The sequence below is a fragment of the Oncorhynchus clarkii genome, chromosome 16, assembly GCF_045791955.1.
Source record: "Oncorhynchus clarkii lewisi isolate Uvic-CL-2024 chromosome 16, UVic_Ocla_1.0, whole genome shotgun sequence".
Taxonomy (NCBI): domain Eukaryota; kingdom Metazoa; phylum Chordata; class Actinopteri; order Salmoniformes; family Salmonidae; genus Oncorhynchus; species Oncorhynchus clarkii.
In genome coordinates, this window is record NC_092162.1 from 30567452 (window position 1) to 30594177 (window position 26726).

At 39.9% G+C, this 26726-nt stretch overlaps 1 protein-coding gene across 1 annotated transcript in view; it reads right to left on the reverse strand.

The window, feature by feature from the left end:
• LOC139367294 (zinc-binding protein A33) overlaps positions 1–23166 on the reverse strand; it is a 39770-nt gene extending 16604 nt beyond the window's left edge. The window contains exon 1 of the mRNA XM_071105518.1: positions 23098–23166. Coding sequence (XP_070961619.1) covers positions 23098–23166 — 69 coding nt within the window. The remainder of the gene's footprint in view (positions 1–23097) is intronic.
• Positions 23167–26726: the final 3560 nt, after the last annotated feature.

Sequence of the window (26726 nt, forward strand, 5' to 3'; positions counted from 1 at the left end):
TTCTTTCCTTCTTAATGTGTTTGAGTCAGTCAGTTGTGTTGTGACATGGTAGGGGTGGTATGCAGAAGATAGCCCTATTTGGTAAAATACCAAGTCCATATTATGGCAAGAAAAGCTCAAATAAGGCTGAAGGTCAGACATTCCAGAAAATGTCAATAACTTTGAAAGTTTATTCAAGTGCAGTTGCAAAAATCATCAAGAGCTATGATTAAACTGTCTCTCATGAGGACCGCAACGGGAAAGGAAGACCCAGAGTTACCTCTTCTGCAGAGGATAAGTTCATTAGAGTTACCAGCCTCAGAAATTGCAGCCCAAATAAATCCTTCACAGAGTTTAACAGACACATCTCAACATCAACTGTTCAGAATAGACCGTGAATCAGGCCTTCGTGGTCGAATTGCTGCAAAGAAACAACTACTAAAGGAAAACAAACGAGGAAGACTTGCTTGGGCCAAGAAACACGTGCAATGGGTATTAGACCGGTGGAGTCCAAATTTGCGATTTTTGGTCCCAACCGCTATGTCTTTGTGAGACGCAGAGTACGTGAACGGATGACCTCTGCATGTGTGGTTCCCACTGTGAAGCATGGTGGAGGAGTTGTGATGGTGTGGGGGTGCTTTGCTGGTGACACTGTCTGTGATTTATTTAGAATTCATGGCACACTTAACCAGCATAGCAACCACAGAATTCTGCATCAATACCATATGGTTTGCTCTTAGTGGGACTATTGTTTGTTTTGCAACAGGACAATGACCCAACACACCTCCAGGCTGTGTAGGGGTTATTTGAACAAGAAGTAGAGTGATTGATTGCTGCATCAGATGACCAGGCCTCCACTATTACACAACCTCAACCCAATTGAGATGGTTTGGGATGAATTGGACTGCAGAGTGAAGAAAAAGCAGCCAACAAGTGCTCAGCATATGTGGGAACTGCTTCAAGACTGTTGCAAAAGCATTCCAGGTGAAACTGGTTGAGAGAATGCCAAGAGTGTGCAAAGCTATCATCAAGGCAAAGGGTGGCTACTTTTAAGAATCTTAGATATAAAATGTATCTTGATTTGTTTACACTTTTGGTTACTACATGATTCCATATGTGTTATTTCATAGTTTTGATGTCTTCACTATTATTCTACAATGTAGAAAACAGTATAAATAAATAAAAACCATTGAATGAGTAGGTGTGTCCAAACTTTTGACTGGTACTGTAACTATTATAGGTCACTACATAAAGTGTCAATAAATAGGTTATTAACATTCTGCTGATTTGTCAAGGTTTTATCACGTTCCACAGGTTACTGTAGGTTGTGATAGGTATTTCAATGGGTTGATGGACCTGCAAAACTTGTGTGTGTGTGTGTGTGTGTGTCAGAACCAAGATGATTTGGAGTATTCCTCCCTCAGACTACCGCACCAGGTATTCCTCTTCTGTTCCCATGCTGGAGACCAGGGCTTGATTACAACCTGTTACAATGGTGCCAACATTTTGAGGCTGATCTTTCAGTGGGGGAGTGGGTGAATGTGTCAAAGACCTGACTGGGCCCAGCACCACGCAATATGGCTTGTTTTTGTTATTTGTGTGTTTGTGTAGTGAAAAAAATGTAACTTGGTTCCGGGAAGAAAGCAACTTTCAATTTCTTTAGGTAAGTGGTAAGTGGTAGGTAAGTGTAAGGTAAGTGTTTCTTGTTGTATTGTTGTCCCCAGGCTATTCAAAATTGGCCTTAGTGGGAGGGACTATAGAATTCTATAGGATTTGACATCGTCACTACTTAACACAGTCAAAAAGTCATAATTATTGCTAAATCCTGCCAATTTCCACTATTTATCTTCTTAAAATTTTATTTTAAACATAACCCTAACTAATGAAGGCCAACTTTTATGCGTTGGTCCATCAGACCATCCTCACATTTGGGAGGAATTGTCTGGGAACGAGATTGGGTGTAATGTGACTAACATGACATCACTTCAGAACGTATGCCATCCTTCAGCACAAACCTTTATAAAGCACATATTTATATCAGATTTGACATTGATGATTATGTCACACAGTTATGCCACATTTATGAACCCTTAATATAGCATGACATATGGTTATAGATGCTTTGTAACACATTTGTGTCGTGCTTTATGAAGGCATTATGACATTTTTAAGCCTTTATAAGCTGAACGTCATTTAGAGCTGGACCAGGAATTCTGAGAATGCACAATGGTTATTCTAATGTGTTATGAAATCAATATTTAGGACACTTAGAGTAAAATGAGACTTTGGGTGACATTTTACATGAGCAAATGGCAGTGAGAAAAATAACTACAACATTTCACACTATGTCTGTATTTCACGGGGAGCATATCCTTCTCGACTCACACTCAGCAATACGTCCAGTGTAAGAGGTCTGAAAAAATGTGTGTGTGCATCTGGTGTACAGCACTATGTGTGTGTGTGAGCCTGTCCACCCGAGTATGAGAGTTATGTCGATGCCAGGGTGTTCCAATTATAGGCCTATATGCTGACAATGACAGCCATCGTGAATTGCGTACACACATGCTGCAAATGGTGTGTGAATGTGCAACCAGTAAAGACATGCAAAATGTACAGCTGCCTCTTTTCCCTTCACGAAGCCTGATTCAGACTGACATGATCAAATCCCATTGACAACCCCACCCTTCACCCACCCAATAAGCTTATCCATACAGTGTATGGTACCCCAACATGGCACTCCAAAGGGCATCAGTCTAACTAGGTTGATTAACAGTAGGCTAACCTGGAATGAGGGCATATGGGCAGTGACAGGAACAGCAGTGCCACGTGCATCTGAATGCCACTGCGTTTATGAGCCCTTTGACAGACTGGGAACTTCACAAGATGTTTTGGAATTAGGCCACAGGTGGGCCTAACCAACTGGGGATTTGCCTCGGTCAGCTGTCTCTTAGGTTTGTGTACTTTACGGAAATCAAATTAGTCATGTGGTTTTGCTCATGTGGGCATGCCAGAGAAGGATGCGCGCAGTAGAAAATGTGCAGAAAAATGCTATTGATAGATTTATCCTACCTTGTCATGTGGACTAGTCACTAGTGGCTATTTACAAAGCTTGCAACTGATCTTTGTGAAAAAATAAAATACTTTAACCTGGCTTAGGCTATTGATATGAAATTGTTGAATTAATTAAACCTGATAGGTATACTGTTAAAATAACCTGAGAGAGAGACACAAAAGTAAAGGAAGGTAAAACTTTTCAAATACAAATTTTCTTTAAAAAAATGTTACCATTTTGGGAGACCTGAAACCTGTTAAACTGAGTGTTACATATTTTCTGTGTGCTTTATAAGGTTTTATGCTGTATAAATATACATGATCTATTACTACATTATAATTAATAAGATTTATGTAATGTAGCATAAAACACTGTTTGCCTACACTCAGAAAAAAGGTTAGGAGAACCCTTTTTGGTTCTAGGTAAAACCCTATTGGATTACCAAAAAGGGTTATATCTGGAACCAAAAGGGGTTCTTCAAAGGGTTTTGCTATGGGGACAGCCGAAGAACACTTTTAGGTTCTAGATAGCACCTTTTTTCTAAGTGTGTATCACAGATCTGTGCATCAGCCAGGCTATAAACTATAAAAAGAGCAGGAGGGTCCACAGACTCGTGGTTGGGAATCCCTGCTGTAACCAATCATCTGTTGGCTGACATTAGCTTGACTGTTCTCTTTGTTTCTCCCTTTAGTACAAGGAGGTCAGACACCCTCCCTTGGACAACCAAGTCCTGCCTCATCTTTTGGTCAGTGTGTTGGCATTGTTTAATGACGTCTTTAAACAATTGTTCTGTGGAATATCTTATAAAGTTTTGACAAATACCCTTTGTTTGATTTTTTTGTGTCTGTATCAAGTCCCTCTGACCATACAACTGAAAATATGAACATTTAGATACTGAAGATACTGAGGGGGAGTTTGGAGTTCAGCCAGAGTGAAATTCTCAAGCTCCAAAGAGAAAACAAGACACTCACAGCCAAGGTAAAAATACACGATTCCAACATGGATTGTCTACTCAGGGAAAACACGGTGATGAAGGAGATGCTAGACATACAAATTCGTAGCATGCGTGAAAATCTATATTTTTCTGGTATTCCTGAGGACACATCCAATAATCCAGAGGGCGCGATCAGAGATTTCATGAAATCCGCATTGAAACTTCCTATAGAGAATGCAAACAAGGTGGCTTTCCACCTAGTACACAGACTTGGAGCTTGGAGTGACAAGACCAAGGGTCCCCGACCGATCATCGCAAATTTTAACACTACCAACAAAAGGAGCTGATCAAAAGCAGAGGAAGGGAGCTTAAAGGGACCAAATTCAGTCTCAATTACCAATTTCCAAAGGAGATAAACGAACGTCGTAAGAGACTGTATACGGTACAAAGACAACAAAGGATGGATGTTAGGCATGCCTTTATCAATGTGGACAAACTCTTTATAGATGGACAGCTATTCCGAGACAGCTCCATAACACAGTGGCTGTACTAAATTCTACAGGGACTTCAGGTTACGAAAAAAAATAAGGTATGGGAACTATTTAAAATATCTGAACATTACGAAGTGGATATGAACACACACGTACTCCACTACATGCTTGCTTACACATACAGACTTATACATACCCACACTCACCTGATCTCGCTCTCTTCTCTCACTCTCTTTCTCTCTTTTCTCTTCTCTTCTCTCCCCCTCTCTCTATTGTCAAGAACTGTTTTATAATTTAATGTGTTTATTGTTTGTCTATCTTTTTTATGTATTTGTCCACAAGTTTATATATGTTTACAACAAGCAAGGGGAAGATATCAAAATAGGGGCATTGGGGAATAATAACATTGTCACGTTCTGACCCTAGTTCCTGTGTTATTTGTTTGTTTTAGTTGGTCAGGACGTGAGTTGGGTGGGCATTCTATGTTTTGTGTTTCTAGGTTGGTTTTCTGTGTTCGGCCTAGTATGGTTCTCAATCAAAGGCAGGTGTCATTAGTTGTCTCTGATTGAGAATCATACTTAGGTAGCCTGGGTTTCACTTTTGTTTTGTGGGTGATTGTTTCCGTGTCTGTGTTTGTTCACCACACGGTACTGTTTCGGTTTTTGTTCACGTTTTGGTTTTGTTCATGTTTATTGTTTTGTATTCATTGAGTGTTCAGTTTATGTTTATTTTAAATAAACAACCATAGACACTTACCACGCCGCATCTTGGTCTGATCCTTGCTACACCTCCGAAGAGGAGGAAAACCTTTACAAATATATTGTACGGAATACATTTGTACTGTAGTGAAGCCGTCTCTAGAGTAATGCAAATTCTCTTTCATCATCACGTGAAACGTCAATTGCTATGGAAATGTTCGGATGTGTTTTTCAATTATGTTAAAGGTAATTATGATGCAACTATGATGATGATACGATAAGGATTACAATTATGAATATTAAGGCAATACGCACTACATGTTACACACAGACACTGAAACATGGAAATTGGCAGAGTTATTATTTATTTGGACATCACACATTATAGTCTTACTCTTATAGACATCATACACACTCTCATTATATCATATCCAATATCATACACATCAACCAACACAGATTTGTTACACACGTAATTTGTCTCAATTTTCTAACATCTGTGGCATTGGCTCACAGGCAAACAGGCAAGGTAATAAAATAAATATTGCTAGAACCTATTTCTTGAATTCATATCAGACATTTGAAAGCTCTAGTTTTGACCATAATATCACTAATGGCAGTAACTTTACAAGCACTAAGTATGGTCAATTTAGACTGAGAATATCTAGTTATGGTAAGGGGTGAAATAAGTATAGCTAGTTATAATTGTAACGGTTTGGCAGAATATAAAAAAAAGATCTGTCTTTACATGGCTTAAATAAAGGATTATAACATATACTGTTTACAGGAAACTCACTCTACATCCTTAGATGAAGTTGTGTGGAAAAAGGAATGGGGTGGTGAAATAATTTTCTGTCATGGACAAAGGAGCTCAAATGTTGTGATGATATTAATTAACACAAATCTTGATCTGAATGTGCAAATAATCAGGAATGATTCGCAAGGAAGGTGGATCATTTTGAATATGAAAGTGGACGAAAATAAGATTTGGCTCATTAATCTATATGGTCCAAATCAGGATGATCCACACTTCTTCGAAAACATTTATACAAATTTATTGAACTTACATGCAACAAATGATCTAATCATTATGGTAGGAGACTATAACACAGTGTTAAGTACCTCAATGGACCTTAAAGGAAATCACTCTACAAACTATCATCACAGTGCCCTTAAGGAAATCACAAATATTATGGACACATTAGAAATAGTGGATATTTGGAGACTAAAAAAAACCGTCCTAGTGAGATATACATGGAGGAGACTTAATCAAGCTAGTCGTCAAAGGTTAAAAAAGTTTTAATAGGAGACAGAATGCGATTGGATCATCATCTAATTGGCATTCACATAACTCTTATAGATTTTTCACATGGACGGGGATATTGGAAATGTAATCAAAGTTTACTGGAGGACAACTTATTTTTAACTAAGACAAATTAATTTAGAACTGAATTTTTCCAGTATAATATAGGTTCAGCAAATCCCCTTATTGTTTGGGATATCTTTAAATGTACCTTCATTCAATTCAATATTCATCAATAATAAAAAAGCAGTTTCTGGCTAAAGAAACAAGACTAACAAGGGAAATCGATGAACTAATAGTACAGGTAGATAGCAATAAAAACGATACTACAGAGATATAAAACAAGTTAGAGGAAAAACAAAAAGAACTTGAGGAACTTATTCAAGAACGATCTAATGTAATCTATTACAAAAAAGCAAACTGGATGGAATATGGAGAAAAATGCACAATAGTCTTCCTGAATCTCCAATACAGGAACGCTAACACAAAATAATTTGCAGAAACTCATTACTGAAGACGGAGTCACCTATGATTCTCCGAATGATATTTTTAAAGAGGGAGCTAATTATTTTAGACAGATGTTCTCTTTTCCGTCTCATCCTCTCTCACTGAATGAAGATTACGGTAAGGAATACTTTCCAAATAATGGAAAAAATGGAAAATTAACAAATGTACAGAACGATCAGTGTGAAGGCCAAATTACAGAGGAAGAACTTTCTGAGGCTATTAAATCCTTTCAGTCTGGAAAAGCCCCAGGGCTTGATGGCATACCGGTAGAGGTATATCAAGTATTTTTTGATATACTAAAAGCTCCATTGTTGGATTGTTTTAACTACTCCTATAGAAATGGTAGTCTGTCAGGTACTCAGCAGGAAGGTCTGATTTCTCTATTATTAAAACAAGACCCAGATGGCAAATATAAAGACCCGGCCTATCTAAAAAAAAATGGAGGCCCCTTACACTTCAATGTTATGATGCAAAAATACTAAAATTCAAAATGCATAGCACTCAGAATTAAAGGGTTTTTACCAGATATTGTTCATCCTGATCAGACAGGTTTTTTACCTGGACGATACATTGGACATACGACAACTACTAGGAATAATAGAACATCATGAAACATATAAGAAGCCAGGAATAGTATTTATAGCAGATTTTGAAAAGGCATTTGATAAAGTAAGACTGGATTTTATTTTTAAATGCCTGGATTCTTTCAGTTTTGGTAATGCTCTTATAAAATGGGTAAAAAATAATGTATAGCAACCCCAGGTGTATAATAGTAAATTACACCTACTTCTTAGAGTTTTGAATTGTCAAGAGGAGTTAAACAAGGGTGTCCGCTGTCAACATATCTATACGTTATGGCCATCGAAATGCTAGCTATCAACATCAGATCCAATAACAACATTAGAGGATTAGAAATCCAAGGCTTAAAAACAAAGGTGTCCATGTATGCCTATGACTCAAGTTTTATGTTAAGTCCATACGCTAGACCCCTGCAATGTCTCATTGAAGATGTAGATAACTTTTCTGGACTCTCTGGACTAAAACCTAATTAAGTCAAATGTACAATATTATGTATTGGATCCTTAAAAAATACAACTTTTACATTACCTTGCAGCTTACCTATAAAATGGGCTGATGGTGAAGTAGACGTACTCGGTATTCATATCACAAAATATATAAATAAGCTCTCCACAATGAATTTCAATAGAAAACTTGTAAAAATAGACAAGATCCTGCAACCATGGAGAGGTAAATGCCTGTCTATTAATTGAAAAAATTGCCCTGATTAACTCCTTAGTCATATCTCAATTTACTCACTTACTTATGGTGCTGCCTACTCCTGATGATTCGTTTTTCAAATCATATGAGCAAAAAATATTTAGCTTTATCTGGGACGCTAAACCAGGCACAATAAAACAAGCCTATCTATATAATGAATTGGGTGGGTTGAGATTATTAAATATAAAATAACTAAACCTCTCTCTAAAAGATTCACTCATTCAAAAGTTTTAATTGAACCCTAAATGTTTCTCAAGTAGATTAATAAGAAAAGCTCTTCCATTGTTTAAAAATGACCTTTTTGCCTTTGTGCAGATTGCCATGTCTCATTTTCGATTAATTGAAAATTATACTTTTTTCAAAGTATCTGTCTTTATCTAACAAGCATTGCAGAGCTGGCTACAATTTCAATTTCATCCTCCAGAAAAGATAGAATAAATACAGTGCCTTGCGAAAGTATTCGCCCCCCTTGAACTTTGCGACCTTTTGCCACATTTCAGGCTTCAAACATAAAGATATAAAACTGTATTTTTTTGTGAAGAATCAACAACAAGTGGGACACAATCATGAAGTGGAACGACATTTATTGGATATTTCAAACTTTTTTAACAAATCAAAAACTGAAAAATTGGGCGTGCAAAATTATTCAGCCCCTTTACTTTCAGTGCAGCAAACTCTCTCCAGAAGTTCAGTGAGGATCTCTGAATGATCCAATGTTGACCTAAATGACTAATGATGATAAATACAATCCACCTGTGTGTAATCAAGTCTCCGTATAAATGCACCTGCACTGTGATAGTCTCAGAGGTCCGTTAAAAGAGACATCATGAAGAACAAGGAACACACCAGGCAGGTCCGAGATACTGTTGTGAAGAAGTTTAAAGCCGGATTTGGATACAAAAAGATTTCCCAAGCTTTAAACATCCCAAGGAGCACTGTGCAAGCAATAATATTGAAATGGAAGGAGTATCAGACCACTGCAAATCTACCAAGACCTGGCCTTCCCTCTAAACTTTCAGCTCATACAAGGAGAAGACTGATCAGAGATGCAGCCAAGAGGCCCATGATCACTTTGGATGAACTGCAGAGATCTACAGCTGAGGTGGGAGACTCTGTCCATAGGACAACAATCAGTCGTATATTGCACAAATCTGGCCTTTATGGAAGAGTGGCAAGAAGAAAGCCATTTCTTAAAGATATCCATAAAAAGTGTCGTTTAAAGTTTGCCACAAGCCACCTGGGAGACACACCAAACATGTGGAAGAAGGTGCTCTGGTCAGATGAAACCAAAATGGAACTTTTTGGCAACAATGCAAAACGTTATGTTTGGCGTAAAAGCAACACAGCAACACACCATCCCCACTGTCAAATATGGTGATGGCAGCATCATGGTTTGGGCCTGATTTTCTTCAGCAGGGACAGGGAAGATGGTTAAAATTGATGGGAAGATGGATGGAGCCAAATACAAGACCATTCTGGAAGAAAACCTGATGGAGTCTGCAAAAGACCTGAGACTGGGACGGAGATTTGTCTTCCAACAAGACAATGATCCAAAACATAAAGCAAAATCTACAATGGAATGGTTCAAAAATAAACATATCCAGGTGTTAGGATGGCCAAGTCAAAGTCCAGACCTGAATCCAATCGAGAATCTGTTGAAAGAACTGAAAACTGCTGTTCACAAATTCTCTCCATCCAACCTCACTGAGCTCGAGCTGTTTTGCAAGGAGGAATGGGAAAAAATTTCAGTCTCTCGATGTGGAAAACTGATAGAGACATACCCCAAGCGACTTACAGCTGTAATCGCAGCAAAAGGTGGCGCTACAAAGTATTAACTTAAGGGGGCTGAATAATTTTGCACGCCCAATTTTTCAGTTTTGGATTTGTTAAAAAAGTATCCAATAAATGTCGTTCCACTTCATGATTGTGTCCCACTTGTTGTTGATTCTTCACAAAAAAATACAGTTTTATATCTTTATGTTTGAAGCCTGAAATGTGGCAAAAGGTCGCAAAGTTCAAGGGGGCCGAATACTTTCGCAAGGCACTGTATTACAACAAATATTATGGCTGAACTCAAATGTGCTGGTTGATAAAATACCTGTTTTTATGGGAAAGATGTTTGAAAGGGGTATTTTGTTTTTAAATGATATTGTTAATTGTAATGGTAGAGTTATGTCCTTTCATGGTGTTATCAGAATTGTACGGGAAGGTCTGCTCAATCCAAGAGTACAACCAATTGATTACAGCATTGCCCCAAAAATGGAGAAGGCGGGTGGCAGTGGGCGGAGGTAGGGAACTGGTCTGTCTGCCCAATATGGGATCAAAACTGGCAGAGGAATAAAAATAGCATAAAAAGGAACTTATACCAGTTTCATTTGAGGACCAGGATGTTGACAACTGTGCCATACAGATTGAAAAATGGTTGGGAAGAGATGTTTGATGTACCGATTCCATGGTACAGGATACAGTATGAGTTGATATATAAAACAACACAACATTCAAGACTTTGTGCTTTTCAGCTAAAATTATTATATAGAATTCTTGCCACCAACAAAATGTTGAATATTTGGTGAATGAAGTCATCGAATCTCTGCAGATTTTGTTGTGAGGATACAGAATCAATGGGCCATTTATTTTGGTATTGCCCTCAGGTAGCCCGTTTCTGGTCTCAGGTTCAGGAATGGCTGAAAATGCATAGAATTGATCTAAAACATTTACCCTAGAAATAGTACTGTTAGGAGATCTGGAGAGATGGGTCAGTCAATTAATAATATAGTAATACTCTTAGTGAAAGTATTTATCCTCAACACGCAATCTATAGATTCTATTTGATTAGAGAGATTGAAATTGTACGTTAGACATCATAGCATAGTTAAAAGATAAATGTTGCGTAGAAACACGAAGTGGATGGCCAGCAGAGGTAGATGGTATGGGCTGAGGGAAGCTGCGGGTTGGTATGTGGAATTGGAGACAAGTGGGAGTGGAGTTGCTGTGTGAGAGAGAGAATGATGGTCAAAAGATAAAGGGAAAAAAAGTCAAAATAAAACATAAAAGTACATTTGAATGACACTAGGTGGCAGTGTTTTTACAACTAATGCTGGTTTGCCTGGGGCTGATGCCGTGCAGGTGTTTGTACACATGCATATACACACACTCTCATTCAAATAAACACATACAAGAACACACACATACATGTAATAGTGCCAGACATGCACACAAACATATAAAGTAGGCATTGCTGTTATGATTTCAGTTGTCCTTGATTTCCTTTGTTTTAAATGTATTTTTATTTAGTTTTATTCTTTTTTTGCATTGTTGTTTGCTGTTTTCTTCTGTCTTTTTTTCTCTTTAGTTCCTTATTTTTGGTTGTTGGTGCATTGGGGGATTTTTGGGGGTGGGGAATGGAATTAATTGTATTTTTATTTTTTGCTCTGGGGCGGCTGTGGGAGGGGTCTCAAATGGTTGAGGGACAGCTATTGGGGAACTGTGGGAGGATCTTGGAGGGTTCGGCTTTCACAAGATTGTGATCGTGAAAAAGGAAACTATGACATATATTTTATATCACTATCATGCACACGCACCCTCACACATACGGATGGCTCTGTTGCGGAAAAACTGATATATGTTTAAGTGTCTTGATGCTGTATTGTTTGTCGTTCATGTTCTAATACTTTAATGTTACCCTTTTCTTGTGTTTTTTGTAATAAATCATTCAAAACGAATAAAATTAAAATAAACATTTTTTTTTTAAATTTAAAAGAGAAGGTGGCTTATATCACAGCCTGTCACTGATAATGACTTCAACGAATCATCTGTTGGCTGACATTAGCCTGAATGTTCTCTTTATTTCTCCCTTTACTGTAGGACATGGGGGTCAGACTCTCTCCCTATTACCAAGTCCTGCTCTTTTCTATCGGTAAGTTTATTTGCATTCTTTATTGGCATCTTTAAAGTTTTGTTTTAAAGTAAGGGACCGAGAACTTTCACACACAATAAGAGGGGTTTAAATGTAACCTCTATTTAACTAGGAAAGTCAGTTAAGAATACATTCTTATTTACAATGACACCATACCGGGGAACAATGGGTTAACTGCCTTGTTCAGGGGCAGAACATCAGATTTTTACCTTATCAGCCAGGGGATTCGATCCAGCATCCTTTTGAAATACTGGCCAAACGCGTAAAACACTAGGCTACCTGCCGTCCCCGATAGTAATTAGGATGTTGAAAGTAATGATAGCTTCAAGTTGGACTCTAGAGCTTTCTCTCTAATGTGGTGGAAATTCTAACCCAGTGAGAGCGACTTATTTCTTCAAACAGTCATACTTAAATATTGATTTAATTGAAGCTGATCAAAGATCATGTACGGTTGAAGTCGGAAGTTTACATATACTTAGGTTGGAGTTATTAAAACTCGTTTTTCAACCAATCCACAAATTTCTTGTTAACAAACTATAGTTTTGGCAAATTGGTTAGGACATCTACTTTGTGCATGACACAAGTAATTTTTCCAACAATTGTTTACAGACAGATTATTTCACTTATAATTCACTGTATCACAATTCCAGTGGGTCAGAAGTTTACATACACTAAGTTGACTGTGCCTTTAAACAACGTCAATGTATATGTTTACTTAAATGAACATGCTACCTTTAGATATAATTAACCAGATAACATTATTATCCAATGTATTACTTTTTCCCTCTGCCGCAAATGTTGTACATTTCTCAGTGTAAGAAATCCGTAATTTAATCCCAGATATTTAATAAAAATGTACACGCATTCTCCCATGGCTCCTTCAACTTACATATTTTAGATAACTTCCATCCGTCCTGGAAGAAGGAATCCTACTTAAACACACCAGAATACAATGTTTCATTAAGTTAAATCAACTCCTAAAATAAACAATAAACAGTAACCAAATAAACAAACCACTTTTATCAGCAAAAAACTAACTATACAAAAACTCACTACTATAATGCTTCAGATGACATAATTACTCAGAGACTCACGTTTACATCTCAATAAAACAAAACACCATCTGCCTGTTCTACAAGAAAAACCCAACTTGCCCCTGTTACAGATGTCTACGTATCAGGGGAAAAGCTCAAATAACCAAATTCAACCTAGCGAATCTGCTGCTAGTTTTTAGCATCTTTCCTGACTACCCTGACGACTCACAACAACTTTTAGAAATGTTTTTGGAAATTTTCATCAACTTCTGAAAAGTGACTCCAAACAATAATGCACGCATTTTCCTTCTAAATGACACAAAAATTTTCTCCGAAACCCCCAGTCACGACATCATTTCCGTGGCGGCAAAAGTGCCTTGCGAGTGATGTCATCAACAAGCGCTCAACCTAGAGCCGAGCCGCAACGACTTTCAATGAATTGTAAATAATTGTTGGCTGTCTGCAGCAACAGTAGTATGGGTTCGATAAACCAAACCTAATTTATCACATCTGTTGAATCCTGAATTAGAATGTACAACATCAATCAACATCTCTCATCTCTCAATTCGCTAAATTTATAAGAACACTTTGATGGGCACAAATCTATCGTAATTGTCTCTTCGTTATTATTTAGAATTCATTTGATTTAAGTAACTGTCTCATCTTTGATTTAGCATTATAATTATGACTCTATTCCCAATACATTATTCAAACAGATAATTTAGTGAACTGACATCGTCTTGCATCAAAATTCGCTCCGTCCTTATTTTAAGTTGAATGAATTAGTCTTTCAATTTGAACCAAACAAACTATTTAAAACGTTCAGTTTATATCTTATACCAATACTAGTGACTATAACTTTCTCTGCAATACAATTAGTTTAATTACAACCCAAAACTTTTTTAGTTAACACCTCGGCTGGGAACCGAATCCTGGACTGCAGTTTGTAAGACTGCTGCGCTCACCACTATACCACCAAGGCTATGGAACTGACTGAGATTCTCCGCAAATAGACCCATTTTACAATTGTCTGTATTTGTAACTCCGGCATCAGGACAACAGAAAATAGCCCTAATTTAAAAGCCCAAAGTTTTCCCTCAGTGAGGATTCTCATTAACAACACTGTCATCTCAGATTTTCAAAATATGCGTTACAGCCAACGCTGGACAAGCATTTGTGTAAGTTTATCATGGCATATTGCTATGCTAGCTCTGCTGGCAGCAGGCAACATTTTCACGGAAATAAGAAAAGCAACCAAATTAAATCATTTACCTTTGAAGAACTTCGGATGCTTTCACTCAGGAGACTCCCAGTTAGATAGCAAATGTTCCTTTTTTCCAAAAATATTATTTTTGTAGGCGAAATAGCTCCCGTTTCTTCATCATGCTTGGCTGAGAAATCGACCGGAAAATGCTACTACTACAACGCCAAACTTTTTTCAAAATTAGCTACATAATATCGACAGAAACAGGGCAAACGTTGTTTAGGATCCATCCTCAAGGTGTTTTTAACATATATATTCGATAATATATCCGTCGAGGCAATTGGTTTCTCATGAGAAGCGATTGGAAAAATGGCTACCTCAGTATTTTACGCAAGATTTTCTGCGGGAGACACCATGTGACCACATGCTATTTATGGTCCCTTACTGCCATTCTTCAATGGAAATGCCTAAAAAGACGTCACAATGCTGTAGACACCTTGGGGAATACGTGGAAAACGTAAGCTCATTCGTAGCTCATTCACAGCTATATAAGGAGTCATTGGCTTGAGGCGGTTTCAAAAAATGCGGCACTTCCTGGTTGGATTTTTATCTGGGTTTCACCTGTAACATCAGTTCTGTGGCACTCACAGACAATATCTTTGCAGTTTTGGAAACGTCAGAGTGTTTTCTTTCCAAAGCTGTCAATTATATGCATAGTCGAGCATCTTTTCGTGACAAAATATCTTGTTTAAAACGGGACGAGCAATCCCGTATCCGGGAGCGTAATCATAGCCTCAAACGCATTAGCATAACGCAGAGGACATAAATACCCCTGGAAACTTTTCCTATTCATGAAAATCGCAAATTAAATTAAATAAATATATTCAAACACAAGCTTAGCCTTTTGTTAAACAGCTTGGAAAATTCCAGAAAATTATGTCATGGCTTTAGAAGCTTATGATAGGCTCATTGACATCAGTTGAGTCAATTAGAGGTGTACCTGAGGATGTATTTCAAGGCCTACGTTCAAACTCGGTGCATCTTTGCTTGACATCATGGGAAAATCAAAAGAAATCAGCCTAGACCTCAGAAAAAAAATTGTAGACCTCCACAAGTCTGGTTCATCCTTGGGAGCAATTTCCAAATGCCTGAAGGTACCACGTTCATCTGCACAAACAATAGTATGCAAATATAAACACCATGGGAACACGCAGCCATCATACCGCTCAGGAAGGAGACGCACTCTGTCTCCTAGAGATGAATTTACTTTGGTGCGAAAAGTGCAAATCAATCCCAGAACAACAGCAAAGGACCTTGTGAAGATGCTGGAGGAAACAGGTACAACAGTTTCTATATCCACAGTTAAACGAGTCCTATATCGACATAACCTGAAAGGCCGCTCAGCAAGGAAGAAGCCACTGCTCCAAAACCGCCCAAAACAGCCAGACTATGGTTTGCAACTGTACATGATAAAAAATATCATACTTTTTGGAGAAATGTCCTCTGGTCTGATTAAACAAAAATAGAATTGTTTGGCCATAATAACCATCGTTATGTTTGGTGGAAAAGGGGGAGGCTTGCAAGCCGAAGAACACCATCCCAACCGTGAAGCACGGGGGTGGCAGCATCATGTTGTGGGGGTGCTTTGCTGCAAAAGGACTGGTGCACTTCACAAAATAGATGGCATCACGAGGAAAGGAAAATCATGTGGATATATTGAAGCAACATCTCTAGACATCAGTCAGGAAGTTAAAGCTTAGTCGCAAATGGGTCTTCCAAATGGACAATGACCCCAAGCACACTTCCAAAGTTGTGGCAAAATGGCTTAAGGACAACAAAATCAAGGTATTGGAGTGGCCATCACAAACCCCTGACCTCAATCCTATAGAAAATGTGTGGACAGAACTGAAAAAGCGTGTGCGAACAAGGAGGCCTACAAACCTGACTCAGTTTCTCCAGCTCTGTCAGAAGGAATGGGCCAAAATTCACCCAAATTATTGTGGGAAGCTTGTGGAAGGCTAACCGTTTGACCCAAGTTAAACAATTTAAAGGCGATGCTACCAAATACAAATTGAGTTTAACTTCTGACCCACTGGCAATGTGATGAAAGAAGTAAAAGCTGAAATAAATAATTCTCTCTACTACTATTCTGACATTTCGTATTCTTAAAATAAAGTGGTGATCCTAACTTAACTAAGACAGGGAAATTTTACTAGGAATTGTGAAATACTGAGTTTAAATATATTAGTTGTATTTAAACTTCCGTCTTCAACTCTGTATGTGTCACAACACTGCATACATTTAAATAATGATTTCATTGAAATCACCAAACATTAGACACTTTTAAATGTTTTGAATCTAGCACAGTCAAGCTGTCATTTGGCATGTATATTCATTGTACACTAACAAAAAGCCAGCAGCATACCACTTTGCATCTCACTGCTGACATGCTTCTGAAGCTAAGCAGGGATGGTCCTGGTCAGTCCCTGGATTGGAGACCAGATGATGCTGAAAGTGGTGTTGGAGGGCCAATAGGAAGCACCCTTTCCTTTGGGCTAAAAAATATCCCAATGCCCCAGGGCAGTGATGGGGGACTTTGGCCTGTGTATGGTGCCGTCTTTCAGATAGGACGTTCAACTGGGGTCCTGACTTTCTGTGGTCACTAAAGATCCCATGGCACTTATCGTAAGAGTAGGGGTGTTAATCCTGGTGTCGTGGCTAAATTGCCAACCTGGCCTTCATACCATCATAGCCACCTAATCATACCCAGTTTACATTTGGCTCATTTATCTCCTCCTCCTGTAACTATTCCCCAGGTCGTTGCTGTAAATGAGAATGTGTTCTCAGTCAACTTCCCTGGTAAATAAATGTACATTTAAAGTTCTCTCAATACTACCATAGAGTAGAAATTCAACCATATTTGCCCACACCCATGGAAAATACCAGGGTCACATCCGAAAGGACCAATGATTGTAAGGGGAACAAAAGCAGTCACTCAATGTCTCTCCCAGCAAAATTATTACATTTTACAACTCAGATTGTAACAATACTTTGCGGGACAAAGCAAGCATGATCGTAGCTCAGTCGCTTTGGGTAAAAGTTATTACTAAATGGCTTATATACAGAACCGGTGCAGTGGTGGAAGAAGTACCCAATTGTCATACATGACATACATGTCATTTTCTATTAAGGTATCTTTACTTTTACTCAAGTTAAAGTCACCCAGTAATATACTAGAGTAATAGTCTAAAAGTATTTGGTTTTAAATATAGTTAAGTATCAAAAATGTAATTGGATAAAATATACTTATAAACCTATAAATCATTTCAAATTCCTTATATTAATAAGCAAACCAGATGGCACCATATTCTTGTTTTTTTTTCATTTATGGATAGCCAGGGGCTCCAACACTAACATAAATGACAAATTAAGCAGATTGTCACGAATCCCGTTTCCTGAGTCTGTTTTTGCCTATGTTCTGTCCTGGAGAGTTTTTCCGGCGTCCTGGAACGCACCCTGTCTGGTTGCCGGGCAATGTAGCCAGTTGGGGTTTCTGATTACCCGCACCTGTATCCCATCAGCTATCTGCACACATGGTCCTGATCACCATCTCTCCTCTTTATAAGCCCGGACCTGACATCCATTCCCTGCCGGATCGTTAGCCATGAACAGTATGTTGTGCCAGAGTATCAGCCTCAAGTTGGATAGAAGTTGTTTTGTTGTTTGTTACGTATTGCTTGCCTTGAACTTACCTCTATTTGTTCTGTCTTCAGTTACTCACCCGGATCATTTACCCCATTCCCGCCTGGTCATCAGAAGATTCCGCTTCCCCATTGGATCCACCTATTTACTCCCATCAACTCATCACCGCTACACCACCTGGATATATCTACCCATTCACTTGTAAATAAATACTCACCTTTTTCCTACTCTCCTTGTCCTGGTCTGCTTCTGGGTTCGACTTTGAAGAATCGTGACACAGATATAGATCGGAATGTTAGATTAGAACATTGTACAAGGTTATTGTCCATTGTGCCAATGAAGCTGCTATGCTACACCCTCGGGAGTGTGGTGTCAGGAAAATAACCCCACGCTCAACGTCAACAAAACAAAGGAGATGATCGTGGACTTCAGGAAACAGCAGAGGGAGCAACCACCCGAGCCACTGCCTGTTCACCCTGCTATCATCCAGAAGGTGAGGTCAATACAGGTGCATCAAAGCTGGGACCGAGAGACTGAAAAACAGCTTCTAGCTCAAGGCCATCAGACTGTTAACCAGCCATCACTAACATTGAGTGGCTGCTTCCAACATACTGACTCAATCTCTAGCCACTTTAATAATAAAAAATTGGATGTAATAAATGCATCACTAGTCACTTTAAACAATGCCACTTTGTTGTCTCACAACCAAACAGCCCCAAACACGGGGGATGAAAATAGTCCAACAGAATACACGACCAGGACAAACACGTTCTTCTACTACATAACCGAAGGTCACAATAATTAATCCCGCACAAAGAAACAGGTGGCCAGCTGTCTAATAAAGCCCAACTAATGATTCACGAACAGGTGCTAACAATAAACATACAAGGAGGGGGAGGAAAGACAATCAGTGGCAGCTATTAGGCCGGTGACGACGACCGCCGAGCGCCACCCGACCGGGAAGGGAAGCCACCCTCAGTCGGACTCGTGACACTTTTACCAAATTCAGTTTGGACATTTGGAACAGTTAGCAGGAGAAAGTCCAGCGAACGAATAGAGTACCCACCACATGTCTGAACAATAAAAATGCCCAAATAAAAAAGTAGTAAATCCAAAATGGCTTTGTAAATAAAAGTATACCAGTGACTGAGCCTACGAGTGACTAGAGAAGGCCAGCCAACCCTGGTATACAAAGTGCAGTGGTGCGTAAGGGTTTTGCAGTTTAAAATAAATCTCAAAGTGCCATGGTAAAGGGTATCAATTGATCTCAAACACTGAGCGGAAGCATTCATATATAAAATATCCCCATAGTCTAGTAAAGGCATAAATGTAGCTGGTACTAGCCTCCTGGCTTCAAAAGAAAAACAGGCCTTATTCCTAAAATAAAATCCAAATTTCAGCTTCAATTTTTTTGTAAGTTGTTGAATATGCAATTTAAAAGAGAGGCCGTCATCAATTAAAATTCCAAGATATTTATGAGGTTACAACCTCAATCTCCTTGCCCTGACAGGTAGTAATAGGCGAAAGGTTCAGAGGTCTATTTCTTTCATTAGAAAACACCATTCGTTTAGTTTTGTCAGTATTGAGGATAAGCTTCAATTGACACAAGGTATGTTGAACAGTATAAAAAGCAGTTTGCAAGTTCTGGAAAGCTTTTGTAAGAGACGAGGCACAACAGTAAATAACAGTGTCATCAGCATAATTTTGTGCATTTTGGACATTTTTGTCTAAATCATTTATATAAATAGTGAATAAGAGAGGACCAAGTACAGAGCCTTGGACAGACATAAGCCCATCAAATTGAGTGCACTGAGTTCTATCAGACAGATAGTTAGCAAATTATGCAACTGCATGCTCTGAAAGACCTGCACTCGACAATCTCTGCCTTAGTATAGCATGATCAACTGTATCAAAAGCCTTGGAGAGATCAATAAAAAGTGAGACACAGTGCTGTTTTTTGTCAAGGGCTTCAGTGATATCATTTAAAACCTTAATGGCTGCTGTAATTGTGCTGTAATTGAGATAGTAAATAAAAACGCTTCTAGCTGTTCACTCACAAGGGTTTTAAGTTTTTTCACCAGGTGTGACAGCTTTAAAATTGGCCTATAATTATTTAAAAGAGTTGGATCTCTCCATTTTAAAAGTGGTAGGACAAATGCTGATTTCCAGATCTTTGGAATTTCATTACATTCCGGGGTTAGTTTGAACAGTGGTTCAGCTATGAAATCAGCTGCCAGATTTAAAAAGCAGGGATCCAAAAGATCAGGACCTGGATTTATCTAAGGATTTCAGGGCTTTACGTACCACCTGCACTGAGAATGGCAAAAAGCTAAAAGTTTGACCAGCTCTCACTGGTTCATCCACACAGGGTTGTACAGAGACAGAGGACACTGAATCAAACAGCCTACCAGATGATACAAAGTGCTCATTGAAACAATTCAGCATTTCAGTTTTGTCATATACAGCAACAGAGTCCTTAAAAACATTACTGTTACCAGACATAGACTTACTAGCCTTCCAAAACTTTCTAAGGTCATTCAGGTTATCAGTGGTAACAGACATAAAATATTCAGACTTGGTCTTCCTGAGAAGAAAATAACACTTGTTTCGTAACTGCCTAAAAATAAGCCAATCAGCATCAGAACATGATTTCCTTGCTTTAGCCCAGACTAGATTACGGTTGTGAATAATACAAGACAGCTCAGAAGAAAACCATGGATTAACCCGCCCTTTAACCCCGAACCTGCGGAATGGGGCATGTTTGTTTAGTATTTGGAAAAAAAACATAATGAAAGAATTTCCAGGCAGTTTTCACATCAGGGATAAACTCAATCTGCTCCAGTCAAAATAAAACAAATCATGAAAGAAAGCCTGCTCATTAAAACACTTCAAATTTCTCTTACGAATAAAACGTGGGTTTGTTTTAGGAACCTTAGTATTTCTAACAGCAACAACAGCACAATGGTCACTTAAATCATTACAAAAAACACCAACCGCAGAATATTTATTTGGAACATTTGTCAATATCAAATAAATCAAGGTAGATTGATCTGGGCATTTAAGATTTGGGCGAGTGCGTGAGTTAATCAACTGGGTAAGATTCATAGAATTACAAAACATTTTTAAATCATCAGACACTGGCTTTAACCAACACCAGTTGAGATCACCAATCAAGATAATTTCAATGTAAAGAAGTTTAGACATAAGGTGCGTCAAATAAGAAAATGCATCACCGAGAGCACAGGGGGGTCTATGACAGCCAATCACAGTTATAGAGAGACCCTTTGAAACATCAATATTCAAAGCAAGAAATTCCAACTGTTTACATATAGCTTCAGACTTTCAGGGCCAGGGTTAGGTTGCGCGTTACCTGATATCAACAAAAGAAGAATAAGAGGCACCTCGGTTTAATAACCTTGCTCGGCTTCTCTTTTTTAAGAGACCTACCACAAGCGAATTCTACAAGTGTGTTTGCAGACAATACAAAACAGTAATTTAAAACCATTAGACTTTGTTAGTGACACAAATTCGTACTGTTCACATAATGCCACAAATACTTCAGCACTTGGATGAGTGGACCGAGTGAAAAAGAGCGAGTTCCTGCAGACAAAATGTCTAATGGACGGGAGAGCACATTGTCAGATGTACTCACCCAGCGCAATGTTCGTTTTCTCCAGAGTTCAGGAAAGTCAGTGCACAAAGCAATACCACGAAAATTGTCATTTTCTCTGACAAATGTAAAAAATAGAGGCCAACGAAGGTAAGGGGAGAGAAGGACATGAGCCTGAATGTGAGTATTTGCGCGTGTGAGTAGATTGGGTGTTGAGGTCGTAGGTACAACTGTAAGGAATTCCGTTCTCAAATGTCTGTTTAATGTGAGAAACAAAATGAAAAACACCTGTTAGACCATTACGATGCGAACTGTCATGCATTTTTACTACTACCAACAAGACAACGAAGTGATACGTGCCATGGAGACTTAAAACGGATACTTTCCTAACACCAAAAGTTCCCACGCTGACAGATATTGTTTACTACACTATTATGCATACAATCCAAGTCATACGTTTATTGTCATTCATACTCTTATTTTTAACCGAATATCTTTGCAAAAGTGTTCATTGTGTCAATTCAGAGCTCAGAAATATTGGAATAATGTGCTTAAGGGGACTGACTCTCAAGGCGCACAACAGGATAACACAACAACCACATTTTAAATTGACAATCATTGCTTTAAAAGGATGTGGTCGATATATTTGTATAGGCATATATAAACAATGTATTTAACTTGTAAACCAAGGTTGGGTTAGTTGGTCTAAGCAACATGCACCTGGATAATCGCGTCATGAATTGGGACGGGCTCCTACGTCCTCATATACACATTATGACATAATACAGAGTTTAATCTTTCACGAAATAAAGACATAGAAGCATACCCATTTATACAGGTTCTACACATTCCATTTCTCCATGGCAATAGAATGTAAACATTCTATTTTGCGCCAAACATCGCCTGCAACTCAATTCTAAGTGCAGCATATTGGACGACTCCACAGTCATTGATCATTCACGACTTTAAGTCGTTCCTGTTATCTCTAGAGCATCCCGTATATCTAAAGCGCTGCATTTCTTCCTCATCTTACCATGGATATGGTTTGGTGCATTCCGGAGTTCACTTATGGTCCCACAAAGGTAATCTTAGGAGAAATTCATTTTAGCATACTGTAAATGCCTGTGCATAATGTGCATAACAAAGCATCATTATTTTCATTATCTTCAAAGGAATTCTGTAGAAGCAGCCTTTATTTTCAGACTCTGCAGGCCTGCTGGGAGGAAACATATTACAATAAACAGGTAAGATTCATCCCACAAAAACATAAACAACAGAAAGAGAGTTGTATTTCAAGACAGTTTAGAGAAGGTTCTTAATATCACTTGCAAATTGTGAGGCATGAGCAGTTGTGAAATGTTGCGAGAGGCCGTTCTGAAAGCACCTTACCTCATCTTGCAGAAGAAGCTCATGGTTCACTATCTGCTGCTCCAGAGTCAAGGCCAGGTCCCGCCCCATGTCACCACGGAGCACATGAGTATCTGGCTGGTGTCTCAGGGCAAAAAATCCCTTAGGGAGAGGTGAGTACCACGTCAGCACTCACCTTCACTGCCATTCCCTGCCACCAGCAGCACTCCAGGAGGTGTGGGTAAAATAAACAACAGAAAAATCAGAAGCCAGGAAAGTTGAATTGCTCTGTGTTTTATTTGAAGGGTGTGGAAGAAACCCTGGAGGAAGGAAACGACCTCGCTTGGCTGGTAAGAGAATGAGAGTTAGAGACATACTACAAGTTAGTGAGCTCTTTTCTAGCCTTTCAACAACGAGTTAGCACAGCAGAATAGATCTGTTGTGAAATTACATGAATGGGACCTCCCATACTGCAGGCCTGGGAAGTAAACACTTGCCTAAAAATTATGGACATAGAGCACGAGGCTTTCTGCAAGCTCCGCCGCTCCATGCACCCCACCTTGCCAGCTGACACGTGAGTTCCATGTACTGCCTTGCATATGACTTGATCCAGTTTTCTACACTTCTGGAACTACGCAGAAACAGACTAAGACAGTGTTCACTGTGAATACATTGCACATCGTTTAGCTTTGTCTTCTCCTTTTTGTTGATTTCAGCGATCCTAAGGTCCACAGCATCATGGAGAGAGCTGTGAGGAGCATTCTGGGCGAGCAGTCCAATGAGCCCCGTAGTAACCTGCTCAGCCCATCTGAGGTGGTGGTGGAGGTGGTGCCCAGGCTCCTCCTGGCCCTGTGGCTTCAGCCAGAGGAAGGCCATTCAGAGCACCCAATCCTTATAAGTGGGATGGCCGTGGGCATGGTGGCGGCCGTAGTGGAGAAGCTCTCCTGCATGTTAAAGGACCCTTCCCCTCACATCCCTTTCTCCCGGGCTGCTGTTTTTGACTCTGTGCGGTCGATCCTTGGGAGAATCAGTCAGTCCTTCTCCACCGATGACCTGTAGAGCCCTTTTTATATGAGCTCTGTCTGTGCCTTTGTGGCGTACGAGGTGCAGAGCTGCATCCAGCCCCCTGCAGCCACCCTACCAGTCCTCCCTGTTCTCGCGGTGGCCATTTCCACCACACTACCAGCTGACATCCAAGCAGGTGAGTAGCAATGATAGAGAACACTCTGACAGATGCCTGTTCTGATGACATCTTGGTGCCTTGTAGTAGTAGAACTCATCAGGATTGTTGTTGTCACCCATAATACAGACCCGGCTTCTTCCCACCTGGAGGTTGAGGACATCACCCACAACACAGAGGCAGACCCGGCATCTTCCCACCTAGAGGTTGTAGACATCACCCCTAACACAGAGGCAGATCACGCCTCCTCCCACCTGGAGGTTGAGGACATCCCCCCTAACACAGAGGCAGACCCAGCTTCTTCCCACCTGGAGGTTGAGGACATCACCCCTAACACAGAGGCAGACTCAGCTTCTTCCCACCTGGAGGTTGAGGACATCACCCCTAACACAGAGGCAGACCCGGATATCTTCCCTCCTGGAGGTTGAGGACATCACCACTAACACAGAGGCAGATCCGGGTTCTTCCCACCTGGAGGTTCAAGACATCACCACTAACACAGAGGCAGATCTGGGTTCTTCCCACCTGGAGGTTGAGGACATCACCCTTAACATAGAGGCAGACCCGGATATCTTCCCTCCTGGAGGTTGAGGACATCACCACTAACACAGAGGCAGACCCGGATATCTTCCCTCCTGGAGGTTGAGGACATCACCACTAACACAGAGGCAGATCCGGGTTTTTCCCACCTGGAGGATCAAGACATCACCACTAACACAGAGGCAGATCTGGGTTCTTCCCACCTGGAGGTTGAGGACATCACCCTTAACATAGAGGCAGACCCGGCATCTTCCCTCCTGGAGGTTGAGGACATCACCCCTAACACAGAGGCAGACCCAGATATCTTCCCTCCTGGAGGTTGAGGACATCACCACTAACACAGAGGCAGATCCGGGTTCTTCCCACCTGGAGGTTCAAGACATCACCACTAACACAGAGGCAAACCCCGCTACTCCCAACCTGAATGTGGTGGACATCACCCCTAAAACAGAGGCAGAGCCCATCTCTTCCCTCTTGGAGGTTGTGGACGTCACACCTGAAGAAAGGACTCTCACGATGGCCGTCTTTGCCACTCTGCCAGCTGACATCCAAGCAGGTGAGTAACACTTAGAGAGCACTCTGACAGGTACCGTTTGTCATGACATCTTAGTAGAACCTTTCAACTGGCCAGTGTTAAGAAGCTACGGTTTGCATTTGTTTACATTCTGTTCCTCTTTTTTCCCTTTCCAGAGGATGTTGCTGTGTTCATCCCGGATGTCACCCCACACGTCACCAAGGACGTAACACTGGATGTTCCATGCAGAGCTAGGAAAGGGGCAGTCCTGCGATTATTTTGCAGGCTTTGGAGGGCAGTGTGCTGCTGCGCTTGCCACAAGGAAGAGGAGGAACAATATTAATTATTCATAACACCTGCAGAAAAGGGATTGAACCATAGACCATTAAATTATTTGCATTTTAATGTAATTAAATTCTGCTTTTCTTCTGTTTACTACATAATTTCAGAACTTTTCTATAAACTTTCACTTTGCAAGTGTGGAGTAGGTTGTGTAAATAAGTGGGAAACATCACAATTTAATGCTTTGAATAATTTACTTTGTCCATTTAAAAAAATATGTATTATTTCACAACAAAAAAACGGAGGGCGCTCAACCAACGTTGTGTTGAGGTGCAACCAAAAATTTGAATCATCATAGAAAAGGAAAAAGCCCAACTCTTGCTCACTATAAAAAAAATGCATTGTTTTATTCAAGCAAGGTTAAAAGATTAACGTTTCGGCCTAGTCTATGATGATATGCAAGTTTTGTTTGCCCAGTAAAAGGGTGACCCAGACTCACCCTGGTTCTTGAGGGTTGAAGACAGTGAAAAATGATCATTAAGTAAATGGAACTTTTCAATTATTGAATAAAAATCTTTAATTAACATGAATTTAAATACAATTGACTTGAGGATTAGAGCAGGCAGGCTGACTGGCTAGCCCTGAAAGCCCTCTGCCTCTACCTCTGTGTGGTTCATCTCAACCAAGAGCTTGTGTGTGTTGTCTTTCTCTCTGTGGGTGTGAATCACAATGACCTCTCCCTCTGCCTGCCATTTGGCTAATCAGAAGCCTTCTGCTCTTTCTTGCTCACATGAATAGGAGGAATGGCCTCTGGGTTAACCTCCTCCTCTATCTAACGCCTCTTCCACCTCCTCTTTCTGACTGTATTTGACTGAGGTCTCTCCCTGGGTGTTGGATAGTTCCTCCTCCTCTATGTCTTTGTGAGTTTGGAGGGAGTTATCCTGTTCCGGCTCCCTCTAAGGGTGTGCATCGTAAACTTTTTCGGTGTGTTGAGGGGTTCAGTGGTTTTGGAGGGAGTCTGAAGTTCGATCTCTAGCGATGAGTGTATGGGCTGTCCCGTGGTGGTGTCCCCCTCCCTTCTAAGGAGGAGCCACTGAGACATGTGATGAGGCCAAGGAAGATCACTCTGCAAGGACGGGATAGGACAGATCAGAA